The sequence below is a fragment of the Apodemus sylvaticus genome, chromosome 6 (genome assembly GCF_947179515.1).
Source record: "Apodemus sylvaticus chromosome 6, mApoSyl1.1, whole genome shotgun sequence".
Lineage (NCBI taxonomy): Eukaryota > Metazoa > Chordata > Mammalia > Rodentia > Muridae > Apodemus > Apodemus sylvaticus.
Genome location: NC_067477.1, coordinates 17,254,663 through 17,274,117, shown reverse-complemented (window position 1 = coordinate 17,274,117; position 19,455 = coordinate 17,254,663). Strand labels below are relative to the sequence as shown.

Below are 19,455 nucleotides of genomic sequence, written 5' to 3'. Positions count from 1 at the left end.
ATTAGGAAAAAAAAAGGTGTGGCACTCTCAGCTCCTTCTCCAGCACCATGTCTGCCTGCACAGTGCCATGCTTCCTGCCATGATGATAATGGACTGAACCTCTGAAACTGCAAGGCAGCCACAGTTAAACATTTTCCTTTGTAGAGTTGTTGTGGTCATGGTGTCTCTTCACAGCAATGAAACCCTAACTACGATACCATCTGAGAATATTCTTTTCAGGAGACAGACAAGCCACTGAGTCCACACAGGGGAGTAGAGCAGTGGGCAGAAGAGCTGCTGTGAGCACACCACTGCAGACAGCAGGAGCAGTCCACGCTCGCGGTCTACAGTCTGCTCAGCAGTGAGCTTTTAGTGTAATCATTACCACCCCCATGGCTACCAACAAATCCAAATAAACATAAACACAACTCAGGAAACAACAGAGACCCAGTGCCCTGCAGGGGGAGGGAATGGGTGCTTAAAACCCTGCTGTGCAGCCCGGGATCCTGAGAAAGTGTCATCCAGTCATCCTCCTGCAGCCCTGTAGGTCAGGACCTCCTTCCCTAGATGCCTGAGCACAGTGGGATATAACCAGGAGGGAATCCTCCCCAGCACTTCACACTGGCTGGTAACTAGATCCATTAAACCCAGCCAGTGCTCCCCAAATGTGAGTATGGCTTTGAAATGGAAAGATACAAGCTCAAAGTATCTTTTATAAACTGGACAGTATCTTTAAGAATAGCAGATAGTAGAGGGGGATCTCTGGTCCCCTCACTAATGGGAGCAGGGGGAACAGAAAGGAAGAGCAGGCTGACCTAACGAGGCTCACAATGCCAGTCAGACCCTTGGGAACAGAACTCTGACCTATTGAATAGGTTCTGAGGAGACTGAGGATTCTGTTCACAGAAAAGGCTGTAAGCAACAGCACCGCAAAATAAAACCACCAAAGTTTAACTGCGGCACCATTCAAGCTGGACACAGGACATCAGAAAGGGGACACTAGGCATAAGCTAGCCTGTAGTGACCTGAAACTGAAACAGGGACACCTGCTGTTTCTCCTGCTAACCAGGGAAATGCTCAAATGAGTCCAGGTGTGAGCACTGGAGACAACCTGCAGCTTCCCTCACTGGGCTGCAATGGAGGGAGAGGCAGCTCCACAGAAGCAGCTGATTGGAGTCACAGAGAACAGGGCAGACACTGCTGGAGAAGGAAGTCTTCCTGCTGACAGCAGTGCCTGCTATGGAGCTGCCCACAGCATTCTGACACAGCTGGTTTAATAATCAAAATCTGAAAGAGAATTATGTCTGCTGAGATTAATGTAAAACAAAGCAAGGGCAGCAGGCGGTTTCTCAGAGAAGGGTGACTCAGGAGTCGCCCTCTAGACAGACTGGTCAGACAGACTTAGCACTCTCATGGAGTGACGTCAGTGGGATGGTGCTTTCCCCGTACCTTGGGCTTTCTCTGTGGGACTCCAGGCTTCACCTCTGCTTTGTGAGGTGCATGCAGGTCCCCGTAACTTGCGACATACTGAATGAGATTCATCAGGGCAGCGCACGAGTCTGAGCATGTTCTGATGTGAACGACGTCACTGGAACAGTGCAACTCAAAGCGGGGCTCAGTCTGGTCAGGGCACAAGAAGAAAATGACAAACACTTTTTGTAGACAAGAGTCACCAAGTCCTCTACAGGGTCACATGAACTAAAATATACATTCATGGGCTGGAGATATAGGTCAGACATTCTGAGCAAAGGACCAGAGACAATTCCCCAGCACCCACATGTGGCTCACAACTGCCTGTAACTCCAGTTCCAGGGCTCTGACGCCCTCTTCTGACTTTTGCAGGTAGCAGGCATGCGCGTGGTACACATACACACATGTACGCAAAGCATTCAAACACATAAAGTAAATCCGAAATAAAATATACACTCGTAGGCTGGAGAGATGGCTCAGTGGTTAAGAGTACTGACTGCTCTCCCAAAGGTCCTGAGTTCAATTCCCAGCAACCACATTGTGGCTCACAACCATTTGTAATGGGATCTGATGCTCTCTTCTGGTGTGTCTGAAGACAGATACAATGTACTTATATACATAAAATAATTCTTTAAAAAATATTTTTTAAAAAATACTCTCATTTGTTTTGTCACATTAAAAGTGCTTAAATTAATTCTAGTTTCCAACTATTTTGGCTGAAATTGGGTGGGGAAAAATATGTCCTAATCATTACATTTTTTAAGAATCTTTTAAGAATAGGACTTAAATAAAAATTTCCACTTATTACAACTGACCTGTTCTCCATCAGAATCTGATTTTACTGCAGTTATGGTCAGCTCTAAAAGTCCCATGTCCATCACACGAACATAATCTAAAATTTAATACAATATTTACTGTAGTGTTTTTTAAACTACTTATCCAATCAAAACCTAACCTTTGTTTACAATTCATGCACTGCCCACACACAGGATTTGTAGTATGAGAGGTGCAGACAGGCTAATTCTACCACCTCACTGTGAGGCCATCTGACACCTCATGTAATTTTAGCTACAACAGATGACTACATATTAAATAGATATTTAGACTATAAAGAAACACATAGCTAAACCATTAGCACATTACACCCTCAAAATGAAAACTCTAAAGATGTCACAAATGTAACATATTTCAACATCTGTTAAAAGCTCCCTAATCAGAGCCCACCTCTCCAACAGCACTTCACACTAAAATTGCTTTAGTACATTCCCACACATTTCAGCAGCAGTAATCGGCCCCAGAGTTTGCTTTGAACTCACCTCGATTCAGGTTTATAGTGACAGTGTTACACTTGTCTGACAGGTGTAAAGCAGCCTCGTCCATGATGATTCTGGAAGAAAAGAAACAGCATCTGAAAAACTAATTTCTGAACAGAAGCACAGTGCCATCCACACCTCACTGCGCCACCTAAGTGTACTTCGCCAGCACACCTATGTGACCCAAAGCACGTAAAGGTGCCAAAACATGGTCATTTAGGCTTTTGGGCCAGTTGTCTCTTTCAAATGATGCCCCACATCTAAAGGTTTCCATTTCAGAGATAACATATATCTGGTACCAGGAAACCAATCAAAAGTCCTAAATAGCCACCCGAGAGTTTCAGGGGTGCCATCGTTCCCTAAGCTGAATAAATAGCCACACGAGAGTCTTGGGGTGCCGTCATCCCCTAAAGTGGAAACATGCCTGCCGGTGAGAGGGGCAGAGGAGCATGGCCCTGAGAAGCCCCCTGAGGAAGGGTGACTAAGTGGTCAGACTGGGCTGATTTAGGCGGCAGTTTGGGTAAGGGAGCCCAGTATGTCCAGCTGATGCACTGAGTTCACAGGTACCTGAGAGTAGAGGAAGATTTATCCAAGGCAACGCTGCTAGAAACGCTGAACGTCTCGACAGTAAGAAGGGATCGGAGCGGCAGGTGAAGGGGCCTGGCAGCAAAAACAAGCAACCATCAGCAGCCTGAGCAGCAGGACTCTTCCAAACACTTCCACCTCAACTACTCCATCGTGGGACTGTTAGGGGTCCTGCTTTGTTTTGTTGGGTATATTCTTTTTGTGACAGGATCTCCTACGGAGCCCAGACTGGCTCCAAATGTTCGGTCTTCTTACCCAAGCGGTAAGTATTGGAACTGCAGGTGTGCAACCCCACAGCAGGCAGAAATATTTATTCAAAAATTAGAATATTTTAACTTTTATTAACACTTGATTTGTTTACATATGTGTGTATGTGGCTATGTGGAGAGTATGTGGAAGCCATGTGTGGTCCCATGAGGGGAGTTGGATCTGTTCTTCCGTGACACGAACCCCAGGAAATGAACTCAGGTTCTCAGGCTTGGTGGTTCTAAAATCAATGATTTAAGTAAAACTGTTCTCTGCTCTAACGGACTCACCTGTAATCAAGTGCACAGCTCCAAAGATGGACATGGAAAGTTGTGAAAGAAGCTGGAGGGTTATATCCTAAAACAGGCTCATCGGCAATGTTCAAGAAGTTTAAAATCTGTAATCACAAAGACATAACTATCTGCCTTAGAAGAAATAACATTTTGCTAGAATATATTTAAAATATAACAGAGTGACTTAAGATGCTCTAAGGGGCTGAAGAGATCTCTCAGTAGTTAAGAACGCTCACTGCTCTTCCAGAGGTCCTGAGTTCAACCACCACATGGTGGCTCACAACCATCCGTAATGAGATCTGATGCCCTCTTCTGTGTCTGAAGACAGTTATAGTGTACTCACATATATATAAATAATCTTTTTTAAAAAAGTAGTTAAAAAAAGAAAGATACTGTAAGAAAACACTGTTGTTCTGAAGGGATTGTGAAAGGATTGTGACAGGAATGCTGAAGAAAAGGAGAGATGCACTTACCTATCTATAGCAACCATCTTACTGCGTGTGTGCTTATCACAGCCTGATGTCCTACTGTGTGTGTGCTTATCACAGTCTGCTGTCCTACTGTGTGTGTGTGTGCTTATCCCGGGCTGATGTCCTACTGTGTGTGTGCTTATCACTGCCTGATGTCCTACTGTGTGTGTGTGTGTGTGTGTGTGTGTGTGTGTGTGTGTGTGTGCTTATCACTGCCTGATGTCCTATTGTGTGCTTATCCCGGGCTGATGTCCTACTGTGTGCTTATCACTGCCTGATGTCCTACTGTGTGTGTGTGTGCTTATCACAGCCTGATGTCCTACTGTGTGTGTGCTTATCACTGCCTGATGTCCTCTTGTGTGTGTATGTGCTTATCACAGCCTGATGTCCTACTGTGTGTGTGTGCTTATCACAGCCTGTGGCCCTTATGTAACACAATTGCAAGGCTAAAGTACTTGCTAAACTGGAACTTGAAATGAAGAGTCACATCCAATAACTGAATGCCACAGACACCTTAGAAACCCCACCTTATGTCTGTGGTCACGCCACCTTAAACACTCTCAGTCTCCTCTAGTTTTGGAATCTAAACAGGACTGGACCGGCACTTAGTACCTGGATGAGAGAAAGCCCTATCTTAAGAAAACAGAAAGTATGCACAATAATACAATTCACATATTGTTCAGAACAATTCTTGGAAAGTCTTTGGTGAAGACCATTTTTCAAAAATCTGGTTTCCTCAACAAGTAGAGCTAAGGAAGTAGAAACTTCAAGGTCATCCTCAGCTTCCTAAACTCTGTCGTGGATGTCTGCTGCATTTATGTGCTGCTGGGGTCCAATGCTAAGGCTTTATATTGCCTTTTTTTTTTTTTTTTTTTTTTTTGGGTTTTTCTAGACAGGGTTTCTCTGTGTAGTCCTGGCTGTCCTGGAACTCACTCTGTAGACCAGGCTGGCCTCGAACTCAGAAATCCACCTGCCTCTGCCTCTGCCTCTGCCTCCCAAGTGCTGGGATTACAGGTGTGTGCCACTACCGCCTGGCAAGGCTTTGTATTCTAATAGACAGTAGAACAGTAAGCATGTGTGAGGTCCTGGCTTTAGTCCCAAGCATGGAAAAAATAAGGCAGGCAGGCAGGCAGGCAGACATAAGGAATATGAACCTGTCTCTGGTCTTCAGCACTCAAGTGTCTCGGTCTGCCCTCCAGGCTGGGCATTCTCCAAGCACTCCTTCTCTTCACTAATCTAACAACAATGGTGCCCACACTGAGAAGCTATGGGGACCACCATTTGAGGAAAGAGTCACCTCCCTCTGGGCATCGGGACTTGTAAATGCTATTAAAGGACATGATAGGTGGCAGCTCTTACCTGCTCGTGCCAACTGAGTCCGGCAGGCAGCACCCTGTGCTGTAGAGTGGCTCCTTTCAGCCCCACAGCCACAAGGAACTCCTGCACCACAGGACAACACAAAGAACCACATTAATCCCCAACTCAAGTTTCCCCCAAAAAAAACAAAGGCGTTGCCAAGGCTACAGTCCCCTTGGGGAACAAGCAAACCACTAAGGGCAGCGAGCATAGTAAGGCACACACCTTCGTGTTGGACTCGGACTTATCAGACAGGATCTTCACTGCGACCGAGAGCATATTCAAATTGTCTCCCCCAACACCATCTGAGGCAGCTCGGCTGAGGCCATCTTCTTCAGAGGAATAAATTGTAGGTTCCAGCCAGTGTGGGCGGGTGGAACAGGGCAAGCGCGCCTCTGTAGGGAGAATGGCTCCATCTACTATGCCTAGACACGTTGAGATAAAAACACCGACAACATTTATCACTTGAAATTAGTTCTGTAATTGTTTGGACTTTCACAACTCACAACAGAACTCTGTGCAGGCTGAGTAGGCTTTACCCAAGATGCTCAGAATCAGAAGTAGTTGGGAATTTGTAGGGAATGTTCACATACATTAAATGAGATATTAAAGGGTGAGTACTTTCTGGACTTGAGTCATTTTTGTATTGTGTGCTCCTCAGACAACAGGCTCAAGGCCATTCGTGCACGGCTCTGGCTCACCGGTGCGCTGATGGGTCCCCATCAGTAGACACACAGAATGTCCGCTGTGGCAGCTCACTATCAGAGACATCCGAGATTCAGAGTATTTCTAACCTAAGTTCCAGGGCAGGCCTGTATTTCTTTGAACCTTACTGGGGGCACAGAGGTCCTAGTGCTTACCGACAACCACTAGTAAACCAAAAATGTCAACATACCATACAGAGTTGACTCTTCAAAGGAAGAGATATATAACCTGTTTTCTGCCCAAAATGCTGGAAATGGAATCACTATTGTCTGGTGACTCCTATGCTATCTGTGGGGCCAGGCCATATCGGGTTCCCCAGACTCTTACAAACAGGACTGGATGTGGGTGACCTCCGCACTATCTGTATGACTAAGACCACACCAGATCCTCCTCAGGCCCTTAAGATGGCACATGTAGTCTATCTATACAAGCCATCTTCATGGTAGAAATGACATGTACTTTGAGAAGAGTCTCAGTAAAACTATACCTCACTGTGTACACAGGGTTATCACAGCAGGAGACTGTTCCAAATTATGCTGTACTGAAATATGCCTCAAATAAACTGCCCAGTGTCAGACTCTGATGTGTTGAACTAGACTTTCTTCTTGCCTCATGCCATCAGTTACTCTACTGGTTGTTGTGTCTGCAGAGTTCCCCACAGAACCTGGCACGGTTCTGGTGGCATAGGGTCAAAGGCCAGCATGGTAGCAACACCCTACTTCTCTTTGTCAATGTTGGTATAACTAAGAGCAAAAACTCACAAGAAAAAAAACAAACCAAGATTCTAAAGTGCTAGGAAAACAAGATTTTCCTATCTTTGTGCCTATTCACAGAATAATTTAGGCAACTACTCAAAATCTGTAAGTTTTAGTCATATGAGGTAGTGAGTATTTACAATCCTAGAACTTGGGAGGCTGAGGCAGGAGAATCTCAAGTTCAGAACCAGTATTGGCTATAGAGTGAGACTTTGTCTCAAAACAAAAAAAGTTTTAATCTATGATTCTGGCAACAAAACCAGAACTCCCAACAGAATACAACTTCCATCAACATTGTATTTTCAAGATTGTCCTTAACAAATAGGAAATTCACCCACCAAGCCCTACCTTTGTGTACATGCCCTACCTTTGTGGTACAGCCTGAGGCTGCTGGAATGCAAGCAGATGTAGTGCTTGTCATCAAAGCCCTCATACTTTGTCACGCAGAAGAACGAGCCGCTATGGAATTCTAACCAGAATTCACCGTGCTTACTCTCCATCAGATCTCCATTATCTTGCTGACAAAACAATGGGGGGGGGGGGGAGACACAGTCACTTTTTATTTCTTTGGGTCAAATGTTAATACTGCAGCTGGAACCTAAATCACACAGTAGATGTACATAGCAGGTGGGCTCTTAGTCGTGTTTAGCACGCTCATTCTGAATCTAACTCAGGAAATTCTTCCACACCACACAAAGCAGTCTGATTCTTGAGCCTTTTGATACAGTGGGACAAAACATTGAATACTGTGTGTGCTATGTAGGTCCTCTGTAACAAATACTTGGGCTTCACCCTCTTTTAAAATGAGACAAACAAAAGTTACAATTACTGCCCTCACTGGCAGAATTAGTAGGCACTTGTGCTTTTTTTTTTTTGGGGGGGGGGGTTGAAACAGGGTTTCTTTGTGTAGCTCTGGCTGTCCTGGAACTCACTTTGTAGACCAGGCTAGCCTTGAACTCAGAAATCTGCCTGCCTCTGCCTCCCAAGTGCTGGGATTAAAGGTGTGCGCCACCACTGCTAAAGTGGCTTTAGCAGGCGCTTGCTGCAGGCGGCCATACAGCCTGAGATCAGAGGAGAAAGCAAGCCCCAAAGGAGCTGTGCCTCGGGCCCCCTGAGCACTGCTCCCCCCCCCCCCACACTAACAGCTCCGCCCCACTTCATTCTAGGAGGCTGCAGCCATACCTTCACATCAGTGAATACCGCCACTAGTCCATGATTGATACTCAGAAGCACCGAGAGGAAGCTCTGAGAGTTCTTGTTCTGAGAGTCCAACTTTTTTTTCCTACGGGAACGATAGTTGGGATCAACAGCAGAAAAATACTGCAAAGTCTCTTCTTCAGATCCACTGTCTTCATCTATGCAGGGAAAAGACCTACTATTACAGGGTCCGACAGCTAAGAAGGCAGCAGCCTACATGATCACAATAGTACTTTGCATTTTCACACAGGACAGAACCATGAGGGCGAGGGGCCTCCAAGTGAATTTCAAACATGTACATGATCACGTCAAAGAGTCTATGTTCGAGTACCAAAGTTCTTGCCAGAATAGATACAATAATGGGAAAAGTCATAGAAATTTCCAAAGAAATTACAGCATAAAAATAGAAAACAAGTCTGAGACTTAGAAATAAGGTGCTTATACCAGAACCAATGTAAAGTACATTACCATAGTGAACTGCAGATTTAAAGGGACTGCAGCTATCTTTGCTGAAGGTGTTTATCAGCTGACTGGCCACAGAGAGCCCGATGCCATAGGAAACGTTTTCAAGTGTCTCCACTGGTGAAGGAGCTGTTGGCTCCCAGAGAAGCAAGTCATTAAAGATCCTAGACACAAAGCACAGGGTGAACAGGAACCTTGTAAGTGGGGACAGACAGAGAATCTCTTTCCAGGTCCTGTGTTAGATAAATAAGGTTTCAAGCAGAATGGAACACGATCCTGTGAAGACTTTAAAACAGCAGTTATGTGCTTTTAATGGGAAAGCACGGGCAGAGAAAGGAGTCTGAGACTGGACCCTAATTAGTTATCACCTAGTGTCCGTCATGTCAATACCCTGAAAGCCCTAATCACACCACTAAGAAGACTTTAAAGGTTAGAGCTAACTAAAGAGAAAAACTCAGCCAAGTGTAATGAGGCATGCCTTCAATCCTAAGAGGCAGAAGCAGCCAGCCTGGTCTATGCAGCAAGTTTCAGACCAGCCAAAGTTGCACAGTGAGACCTTCTCTTTAAAAAAACAAAACAAAACAAAACACCCACACACTTCCAAATGACAGTAGGAACAGCTTTCACTTGACAAACTGCTATGGGGACACTCCAGTCCCTCCCCACCAGCCCCACGGGACAGACGGGAGACTCACTACCCCAATTGATCCATGAAGAAGCCACCACTTAAAGCTTAAGTGATCTCCCCAAAGTCAAACCGCCAAGCTGAAGAAAAGCTGGTGGTCAAGATTAGACTCAGCTCCCAAAGACGCACAAATAGAAACATACACAAATGCACACACACACACAAATACACACACACATAAATACATACAAATACACACATACACAAATACAAATACACACACACTAAACCTAAATAAATAAATAGTTTAAAAATAAAACGAGCCAGGCAATGGTGGCACACGCCTTTAATCCCAGCACTTGGGAGGCAGAGGCAGGTGGATTTCTGAGTTCGAGGCCAGCCTGGTCTACAAAGTGAGTTCAGGACAGCCAGGGCTACGCAGAGAAACCCTGTCTCGAAAAACCAAAAAAACAAAAAAAACCCAAAAACCTTACTTAACGTGCTACCGTGCATACCAATGGCCTGGTATGTGAAATCCTGTTCTGACTACTGAACTAAAGTGAACCTTGATACACTAAGACTTACAACCTCAGGTCAGTGGAGAGACCTGGAGACCCTAAGACTTAGCACTAAGAGCTGGCTACCTGACACCAAACAAATCCACTGCAGAAGCAACGGTCTCTGAAGTCAAGGAGAAGTTGTTACAACTAGAGGCAATGATACCTACTAAGTAAGCACTGCCTCCCTCCTGAGGGTGCTCCAGAGCTCACTGCAGGCCTGATGCTGACATGATTTAACCCCCCAAGAGGCCCTGTGGGTAAGCCCCTACCATCTGCATTTGGCAGATGTATAAACTGGGGTGACAGAGGCTACAAGAAGTATCCTTACTCATCAGAGTCTGAACCCAAATTCCAATTCACTGTATTTCCTAGATAGATGTGTTGAGTATTTAAACAAACTAAATGAAAATTTTGGGTTACAAAAAAACCTGAGAAAGCTAGCCAGTGCCTACTGGCCTGCTACTCAAATCTCCTAATGCTCTTCACGCCATTGAAAAACAGTGTTTCTTAGCAGCTCGTTGACACAGCCAACAGGCAGCATACAGGCTGGTGAAGTATCAGAACAACATATATGCAGAGAAAACAGTTATCAATCGATCTTGGAGTTACAAACTAGTACAAACAATTTATGCATTATTCTCGTTGCTATTAGGACTGTTTGGGAGGTGTTGGTGGTGCTCTTTCTGACCCAGGTTGGGACCCTCAGCTCCGTGGACACCATCAAGAGCATGTAAAAGTGTATGAAAGCACGATTCTGGAAGCTGGGGTGCTGGTAGCACTGGGCAGCTCACACTTACCTGTTATAGAGCTTCTCGTAAAAGCTTTTGTTGGGCAGTGTCAGGTGGATGTTGGGTAGCAGAAGCTCCAGCACGTAGTGCGAGTTGCTGATGGCTTTATCCTGAAACTCTGTCATCTCCACAGGGTCTCCCGGCATCACCATCTAAAACAGGACAGTTCAATGTGAGAAAGCACGTCAAAGACGCAACCTACATTTAAAACAGTAGTTAAATCACTATACCATTTACTATGTGAGCAAATAAAACATAACCTTTAACTAGGGAGAATATATATACATCAAGAAAAATGGATACCAAGAGTTACAAAGAAGTATAAAAAATACACAGATTATTTTTGCTGTTGTTATTGCTGTTTGGGAGTTCTTGCTGCTGCTGCTGGTATTGTTAATAAAAGGGGGTCTTGTAATGTCTCCCAATCTGTACTCAAACTTAAAATCCTCCTGCCTCCACCTCCCAAGTACCAGGATTACAGTGTTCTTTCAAAAATAAAGAACTAGCTGAGTGTAGTGTACAAACTGTTATCACACAACTCAGAAGTGGAAGCAAGAGGGTCACAAGTTCAAAACCAACCTGCGACACAAAGCATAAAGGAGGAGAGGACAGGGTAGCGAGGAAGCAGGAGCGCATCTCTCCTTGGCCGAGTGAGATAAGGATCCTGCAGTGCTCGCCAGGATTCTCTTTACCTGCTCATTCTCAAACATTACTCTACGAGAGGAAAAGGGAGATGGGGCTGGCCGCCTCAGGTCACAGACATCTTTCAGGGAGTGAGCTCCTCCTTCCTCCTCCTCCTGGTAGTGGCCATCATTCTCTTCCTCCTCCTCAGCTGCTATTCTCTCCAAAATGGAATGCATGGCTGGTGGATTTATTTTCAGTACCATTCTGATCACAAAATAATTTGAAAAATTAATATGTAAGTATAAATGGCAACATGTTTACTTTCTGCAGGTTTACATAGTGAATACCCATTAAAAGTTAATTTGATTAGACTGACCTATAACTATAAAGCCCATGCCTACTGTAACCCACAGGTAGACTTCACAGCATAGAGCACAATAAATAAACAAAGGAAGGTCATTAACAGTGGATTCTTGACAATCAAAGTTTGACTTTTTGAAAATTCCATTATACCCCTCCATTTGCTTACCGCGGCCAGTCAAAATCATCTGAAGATGCTGTGTCTCCATCTACTCCACCAGACACATGGAAAAACTTGACAGACGGCTCTCCTTTTTCCTCCTGGAATGACCCTATATAACCAAGATGACTTTACTGCAACGTGCGTCTCAGATGCTGAAGACCACATCATTCATAGCTCTGCAGCTCATAGGCCCCTACTTTAATGTGCCCTGTGCTATTATGTGCACATAAATAAGCCAGCTTTTATTCAAATGAAATTCTTACTAGTACTGCATGTGTAAGATACATATTTATAGTGAACATTTCCATTCACCACCTATTTGAGTACTGGTAATGATTTCCTGGTGTGTAGTTGAGGAATCAGGTAATCTTTCTCACCATCTTATTCCCCTGAGGCAGGAGCATGCACTTTTCCTGACTAAACTGGCAGGCAGCTAGCCCCAGGGACTTCTTTCTACACACTTTTGGGCACAGTGAGACAATGCTCAGCTTGTTATGTGGGTGTCGGTATCTGAACTTAGGTCTTCCAGGTTTTACAGCAAGACCTCTTAACCACTGAGCCATTTCTCTAGCCCCAGTTATTTCTTCACAGAAGAAAAGTATACAGCTTACAACTACAGCTCAGAGGTAGAGCAATTACCCAGCATGCAAGACCCTGAGTTCAGTCTCCAGTGCGGCAGAAAAGATAAAAAAAAATAAGCTTATCCAATAACTGAGAGCTAAAAACATAAAGATACAGGTGTACTTGGGTGTGCATTTTGTATATGCATGCTAACTACCACACTGGCTTCTCCCTGTCCTTCACAGCCTTCCTGTAAAACAAAAAGCTGCAGCCAACTCGATATGGGATGGTGGAACGTATGTAAACATCCGCTCCTAAACATCACTGGCAATTTCCATTTAAGTATCAACAAGAAAACCTGTCAAACTCAAGGCATCAGAACAGACCAGGGAAATGCTGGCTACCGAGAGGTGTGAGGTGAGTTGGTGACAGGGACAAGAATGCAGCCAACTTGTGTCATATTTTACCATGATGTCCCCGAAAGGGAGGTAGTGTGGCAGCCGGGGAGTCAGGTGTCAGATTTGCCCTTACTACTGTGAGCTAGGGAGACACAGATCAGGAATCTCTTCAGCACAGATCAGGAATGACAACTAAAGGAAAGGACAGCATGTCTGTGACCTGTGACCTGCATGTATAGGACTGCAGAGTGGCCCTCAGGCTACCCAGCCCCTAATACACTAAGTGGTATACGAAGACAGAAAATGCTAATGCACTCATTCCTATAGAAGATAAGAACATCACCAAAGCAAACTAATCACTACAGTTTTTTGTTTTTGTTTTTTTAATTCTCCACACAATTCTGGGGGGAGGCTATTGTTCTGTTCTCTAACTGTGCTCCCAATTTTGCCATTTTAGGTGCTGAGAGGAGCAGTGTTCTACGTGAAGTCTGCTCTGGGAACACACACTGAACAGGTGTGTTCAGTCTTACCAGATAGCTCTCGAAAAGTCAGTTCCAGTTTAGTTTGTTCTGGGGTGGATCCTCCCACAAACTCTGTCTTGGACTCCAGATCTGTAAATTCTAAATGAAGGGTCTCCTTCTGAAGTGACTTCTTAAACCAGGGTCCTCTTTCCTGGTCTGATCGAAGATCGGGAATAGGGAAGCGAACAGACAGGTGCAGCGCTGGGGTGGCAACTTGCACAGACACCCGACGGTTGGCAGGACTGTGCGCATCATCTAGGAACACCTCAGTGAAAGCCTTGTGCTGAAACAGGAGATACAGGACGCTTAGCATCTCAGTATGCACCAGCCATCGCTGCTGCCCATGTGCCACAGCATCCACAACAATTCAAACAAGCCACCACCGTACTAGCACAACCAAGTTCAAATGGAACAGCTAGTGCTATTCAGACCTGTGGGCAACAGCTGAATCTTCATATAAAAGTAAGCAAGTATAAAGACAGGAACTATAAAGCCTTCCATAGCTTACCATAAACTACAAAGAAAGGGTACAAAGTCACCTACTAACAAATCCTAAAAGGTTAATGTAAAATATCCTATGCCGATGTGGACATGGCGCCTGTCAATAATAAAATTGATGACCTATGGTTTAAGCAGGAAATGGCTTAGGTGAGACATACAGGAGGCAGAAAAGATCTGAGAGACTGCCAGGTGAGGAAGATTCACCCAGGAAGATGTGATGAGACGGATGCATGGTCCCTGAGCACAGGTAATCAGCCAGAATGTAGATTAGAATAAATGGGTTATTTTAAATTATAATCTAGTCAGAGAAGAAGGTAGCTACATGGCCAAGGAGTGAATAAACATAGTATGAATCTGAGTCTTATTTCTGGGAGGATGAGGCTGGAGGAAGAACCAGACCGAACTTCTGCAGGTAAAAAATCACTATTATACGCAATGGTCAAAAGCATCCATTCAAACAAAAGTTGGCTTCAAATTTTCCATAAAAATGTCCTCTACCTCCCAGAGCTAGCTCCCTGCCATGACAGTCCGCATGGGTCTCACTGTGCTGTGCTCCTGTCACCCTCCTCACGGTCCTCCCTCTTCTAGCAGGTCCCATGTTTCTTTAAAGTTAAAGCCCAGGCCTTTCTCTCTCTTCCCTAGTTGGCTTCCTAACATAAACTCCACTCTCAAATCTCAACTCCAAACTAAGGAAAGCCAAGGGATGATTAGCTCATCCCAACACACCCGGGGCTGACAGCAATATGGAGACTGGCCTACAACCTAAAAGGACCACCAACAGGAGGCAGTGGAAACTAAGGAATGCTGCTTCAACACAGGGAACAAAGGGGAAACCGCTTCAGCCCCAGAGCAGCTATGACTGCGGGCACACACTGCTGCACTAACCTCTGCCCACTAAAGCTGCCTGCCAGCCTGGGACTGCTCCTGGTCCCACAGGCTAGCACTCCAACCACCAAGCCCCAGTGCAGTCCCAAGTCCCCAACACGTACGACCCCACAAGAGTGATGCAGTGATGCGTCCCAGCGCACTCTCCACAGCCCCCGTGCTATTTCCTTTCCACCTCCATCATGTTTATGAAATGAAAATAAAACTCCCTGAGTGTGCTACAGTATTTTTCAAAATCCAAAAAGAGAACTCTGACCCCACTGTGCTGCACGCTGTCAGCTCCCTGTCTGACCATTCTGTGTATTGACTTTTCTGTCTAGATTCTGTCTAACAATCTAAGGGAATTCCTGGAATGCCTAGAATTCTCCTACTGGAAAGGCTGATGCAGGAAGAATGCACATCCCTGGCTAACTTGGGCCAATAATAGGATCCTATCTCAGAAGACATTCTCCTTCTCACTTAACCCTTCCTGAGGGCCAGCTTGGCATACTGAGTAAGTTCCAGGACAGTCAGGGATATACAGAGAAACATGGTCTTGAATAATCCCCAAGAAAAAGGTTCAAAATCATCCTTGACTACATATAAAGTTGTAGGTCAGAACTGTGTGAGAAATGTAAAAATAATTTCTAAGCCAGGTAAGGAGGTGCGTGCCTTTGATGCTAGTAGTCAGGAGCAGAGGAAGGAGGATCTCTGTGAATTTGAAGCCAGCCTGGTCTACATAGTGAGTTCCTGGTCAGCTAGGGCTATGTAAAGACCTGTCTCAAAAAAACCCAAAAAAACTAAAAAAACAAACAAAAAAAACCAATGTTTAGACAAAAATAATTTTAAATATCTGATTTTTACTATTATCAATAATATTGCTCTAGTACAGTCTATTTAATATATTAGGACTTTTCTCATAAATTTCCCCAATAAGCATATTTGCTGAGTCCAGCATGCTTTGTAGGGACAGAATGACATAGTTCCTGTACTGTTAATAGGGCCAGCTGGCCTGGGCCACCATGAAGATGACTGCTGTGGGTTTAAGGCTTACTTATATAATAATGTACACATTTTCATGTTCCTCCGAGGAATGTCCTCCCAGTTTACATTAATGACTCCATGCTAATCAGACGCAGCATGAGTCCAGGAGGCAAAGGTGTGGTTAATGTCTCAGCAAAATGGTAAATACTGGGGCCGACAGGACAGCCTTTAAGGCTATAAAAAAGAACTCTAAAAACATCATGAGTTTGAAAATACAGAATTTCTTAACTATGCAAAAATATAAGTATGCATTATAAGCTGTATAAGGGGCATGAAAGACCTACAGGAACAGAGGCAGCTGCACTATGAGCCAGCTTGTCAGAAAGATTATTTCTGAAGGAAATAAAAAGATTTAGGGAGTGGTGATCACGGGGCAAGAGCACAAAGCTAAAGTCATGGATTGTTGATTTGTGCAATGGTCAAGAGGGAACCTGGAATAAATAACTGAACTGATATGTAAATTAAAAACTGACCTTTTGGTTCACTTAGGTAGACGATCATGTCGTCTGCAAATAATGATAGTTTGACTTCTTCCTTTCCAATTTGTATCCCTTTGACCTCCTTATGTTGTCGAATTGCCCGAGCTAGTACCTCTAGTACAATATTGAAAAGATAAGGAGAAAGGGGGCAGCCTTGTCTGGTCCCTGATTTCAGTGGGATTGCTTCAAGTTTCTCTCCATTTAGTTTGATGCTGGCTACCGGTTTGCTGTATATTGCTTTTACTATGTTTAGGTATGGGCCTTGAATTCCTGTTCTCTCCAAGACTTTAAGCATGAAGGGATGCTGAATTTTGTCAAATGCTTTTTCAGCATCCAATGAAATGACCATGTGGTTTTGTTCTTTGAGTTTGTTTATGTAGTGGATTGTATTGATGGATTTCCGTATATTGAACCAACCCTGCATTCCTGGGATAAAGCCTACTTGATCATGGTGGATGATCGTTCTACCTAAGTGACCCAAAGAACTCCACTAGAGAGCTCCTACAGCTGATAAACAACTTCAGCAAAGTGGCAGGTTATAAAGTCAACTCAAGCAAATCAGTGGCCTTCCTATACTCAAAGGATAAGCAGGCTGAGAAAGAAATTAGGGAAATGACCCCCTTCACAATAGCCACAAACAGTATAAAGTATCTTGGGGTGACTCTTACCAAACATGTGAAAGATCTGTATGACAAGAACTTCAAGACTCTGAAGAAGGAAATGGAAGAAGACCTCAAAAAATGGGAAAACCTCCCATGCTCATGGATCGGCAGAATCAATATAGTTAAAATGGCCATTTTGCCTAAAGCACTATACAGATTCAATGCAATACCCATCAAAATCCCAACTCAATTCTTCACAGAGCTAGAAAGAGCAATTATCAAATTCATCTGGAACAACAAAAAACCCAGGATAGCTAAAACTATTCTCAGCAACAAAAGGAAATCTGGGGGAATCAGTATCCCTGACCTCAAGCAATACTACAGAGCAATAGTGTTAAAAACTGCATGGTATTGGTACAGTGACAGACAGGAGGATCAATGGAACAGGATTGAAGATCCAGAAATGAACCCACACACCTATGGCCACTTGATCCTCGACAAAGAGGCTGAAAACATCCAATGGAAAAAAGATAGCCTTTTCAACAAATGGTGCTGGTTCAACTGGAGGTCAGCATGCAGAAGAATGCGAATTGATCCATCCTTGTCTCCTTGTACTAAGCTCAAATCCAAATGGATCAAGGACCTCCACATAAAGCCAGACACTCTGAAGCTAATAGAAAAAAACTGGGGAAGACCCTTGAGGACATCGGTACAGGGAGAAAGTTTCTGAACAGAACACCAATAGCGTATGCTCTAAGAGCAAGAATTGACAAATGGGACCTCATAAAATTACAAAGTTTCTGTAAGGCAAAGGACACCATCAAGAGGACAAATCGGCAACCAACAAATTGGGAAAAGATCTTCACCAATCCTACATCAGATAGAGGGCTAATATCCAATATATATAAAGAACTCAAGAAGTTAGACTCCAGAAAACCAAACAACCCTATTAAAAAATGGGGTACAGAGTTAAACAAAGAATTCTCACCTGAAGAACTTCGGATGGCGGAGAAGCATCTTAAAAAATGCTCAACTTCATTAGTCATTAGGGAAATGCAAATCAAAACAACCCTAAGATTTCATCTTACACCAGTCAGAATGGCTAAGATTAAAAATTCAGGAGACAGCAGGTGTTGGAGAGGGTGTGGAGAAAGAGGAACACTCCTCCACTGCTGGTGGGGTTGCAAATTGGTACAACCACTCTGGAAATCAGTCTGGCGGTTCCTCCGAAAACTGGGCACCTTACTTCCAGAAGATCCTGCTATACCACTCCTGGGCATATACCCAGAAGACTCCCCACCATGTAATAAGGATACATGTTCTACTATGTTCATAGCAGCCCTATTTGTAATTGCCAGATGCTGGAAAGAACCCAGGTATCCCTCAACAGAAGAGTGGATGCAAAAAATGTGGTATATCTACACAATGGAGTACTATTCAGCCATTAGAAACAATGAATTCATGAAATTCTTAGGCAAATGGATGGAGCTAGAGAATATCATACTAAGTGAGGTAACCCAGACTCAAAAGGTGAATCATGGTATGCACTCACTAATAAGTGGATATTAACCTAGAAAACTGGAATACCCAAAACATAATCCACACATCAAATGAGGTACAAGAAGAAAGGAGGAGTGGCCCCTGGTTCTGGAAAGACTCAGTGAAACAGTATTCAGCAAAACCAGAACGGGGAAGTGGGAAGGGGTGGGTGGGAGGACAGGGGAAGAGAAGGGGGCTTGCGGGACTTTCGGGGAGTGGGGGGGCTAGAAAAGGGGAAATCATTTGAAATGTAAATAAATTATATCGAATAATAAAAAAAAAAAAAAAAAACTGACCTTTTCGTCTACAGAGATGAACTGGCAAAAGACAGATAGCAGTCCTTTTTTAGAATTTTTCTCTATCAAGAGCTGAGCTATCTGAACTCTGAAGAGGGAACAAAGCTCTTCAAGAACTTTGTTCTTGAACAAAAGGTTTCTGAGCTTTTCTAGAATTTTTTCTATTAAGATACCAAGAATTACTTAGAGAGCAAACACAGCCCTTTTAGAATTTTTTCTGGCTTTTTGATTTTGATGGGAAAACCCAAGAATTACTTCTAGAATTTTTCTAACAGGATTTCTGACTTGGTTGGAAAATCCAAGAATTTTTTTATTGCAGCTTTTCTGACTTTGGTCAGAAAACCCATGAGCTATCCAGAGAGCTTTTAGTAATTTTTACTAGCAGAGTGAGTTGTCTGAACCAGAGAGAGCTTGTCTTGAGCAGAAAGCTAGATGTCTCAACCAGAGTGTTTTTTAGAATAGCAAGAAAAAGCTGACTAGAGCAGAGCAGAACACAGAGAGAGCACAGTCTGAAAAGTTGTCGTGACTGATTCTGCAGACGACAGAGTCAAGAGCCATCTACAGAGAGCTGTCTAGGGAGCCATCTGGAGCAGGCCGTCAACTTGGACCCATGATTTGACTTGAGTAGTTTGTCATCATCTCAGAACCCCTCTTCAAGCTGAGGCTGGTCCTTGGTACATACTAATTAATTGTGCTTAA

The 19,455-nt window shown here is 44.0% G+C and overlaps 1 protein-coding gene across 1 annotated transcript in view; it reads right to left on the bottom strand.

Annotated features, from left to right (window-relative positions):
• Atg2b (autophagy related 2B) overlaps window positions 1–19,455 on the bottom strand; it is a 71,866-nt gene that overhangs the window by 25,338 nt on the left and 27,073 nt on the right. The window contains exons 15-28 of the mRNA XM_052185136.1: window positions 13,441–13,714; window positions 11,958–12,060; window positions 11,497–11,692; window positions 10,814–10,956; window positions 8,838–8,995; window positions 8,355–8,527; window positions 7,540–7,690; window positions 5,938–6,137; window positions 5,716–5,796; window positions 3,884–3,990; window positions 3,330–3,422; window positions 2,766–2,836; window positions 2,265–2,341; window positions 1,429–1,599 (exon numbers count right to left, since the gene is read on the bottom strand). Coding sequence (XP_052041096.1) covers window positions 1,429–1,599; window positions 2,265–2,341; window positions 2,766–2,836; window positions 3,330–3,422; window positions 3,884–3,990; window positions 5,716–5,796; window positions 5,938–6,137; window positions 7,540–7,690; window positions 8,355–8,527; window positions 8,838–8,995; window positions 10,814–10,956; window positions 11,497–11,692; window positions 11,958–12,060; window positions 13,441–13,714 — 1,998 coding nt within the window. The remainder of the gene's footprint in view (window positions 1–1,428; window positions 1,600–2,264; window positions 2,342–2,765; window positions 2,837–3,329; window positions 3,423–3,883; window positions 3,991–5,715; window positions 5,797–5,937; window positions 6,138–7,539; window positions 7,691–8,354; window positions 8,528–8,837; window positions 8,996–10,813; window positions 10,957–11,496; window positions 11,693–11,957; window positions 12,061–13,440; window positions 13,715–19,455) is intronic.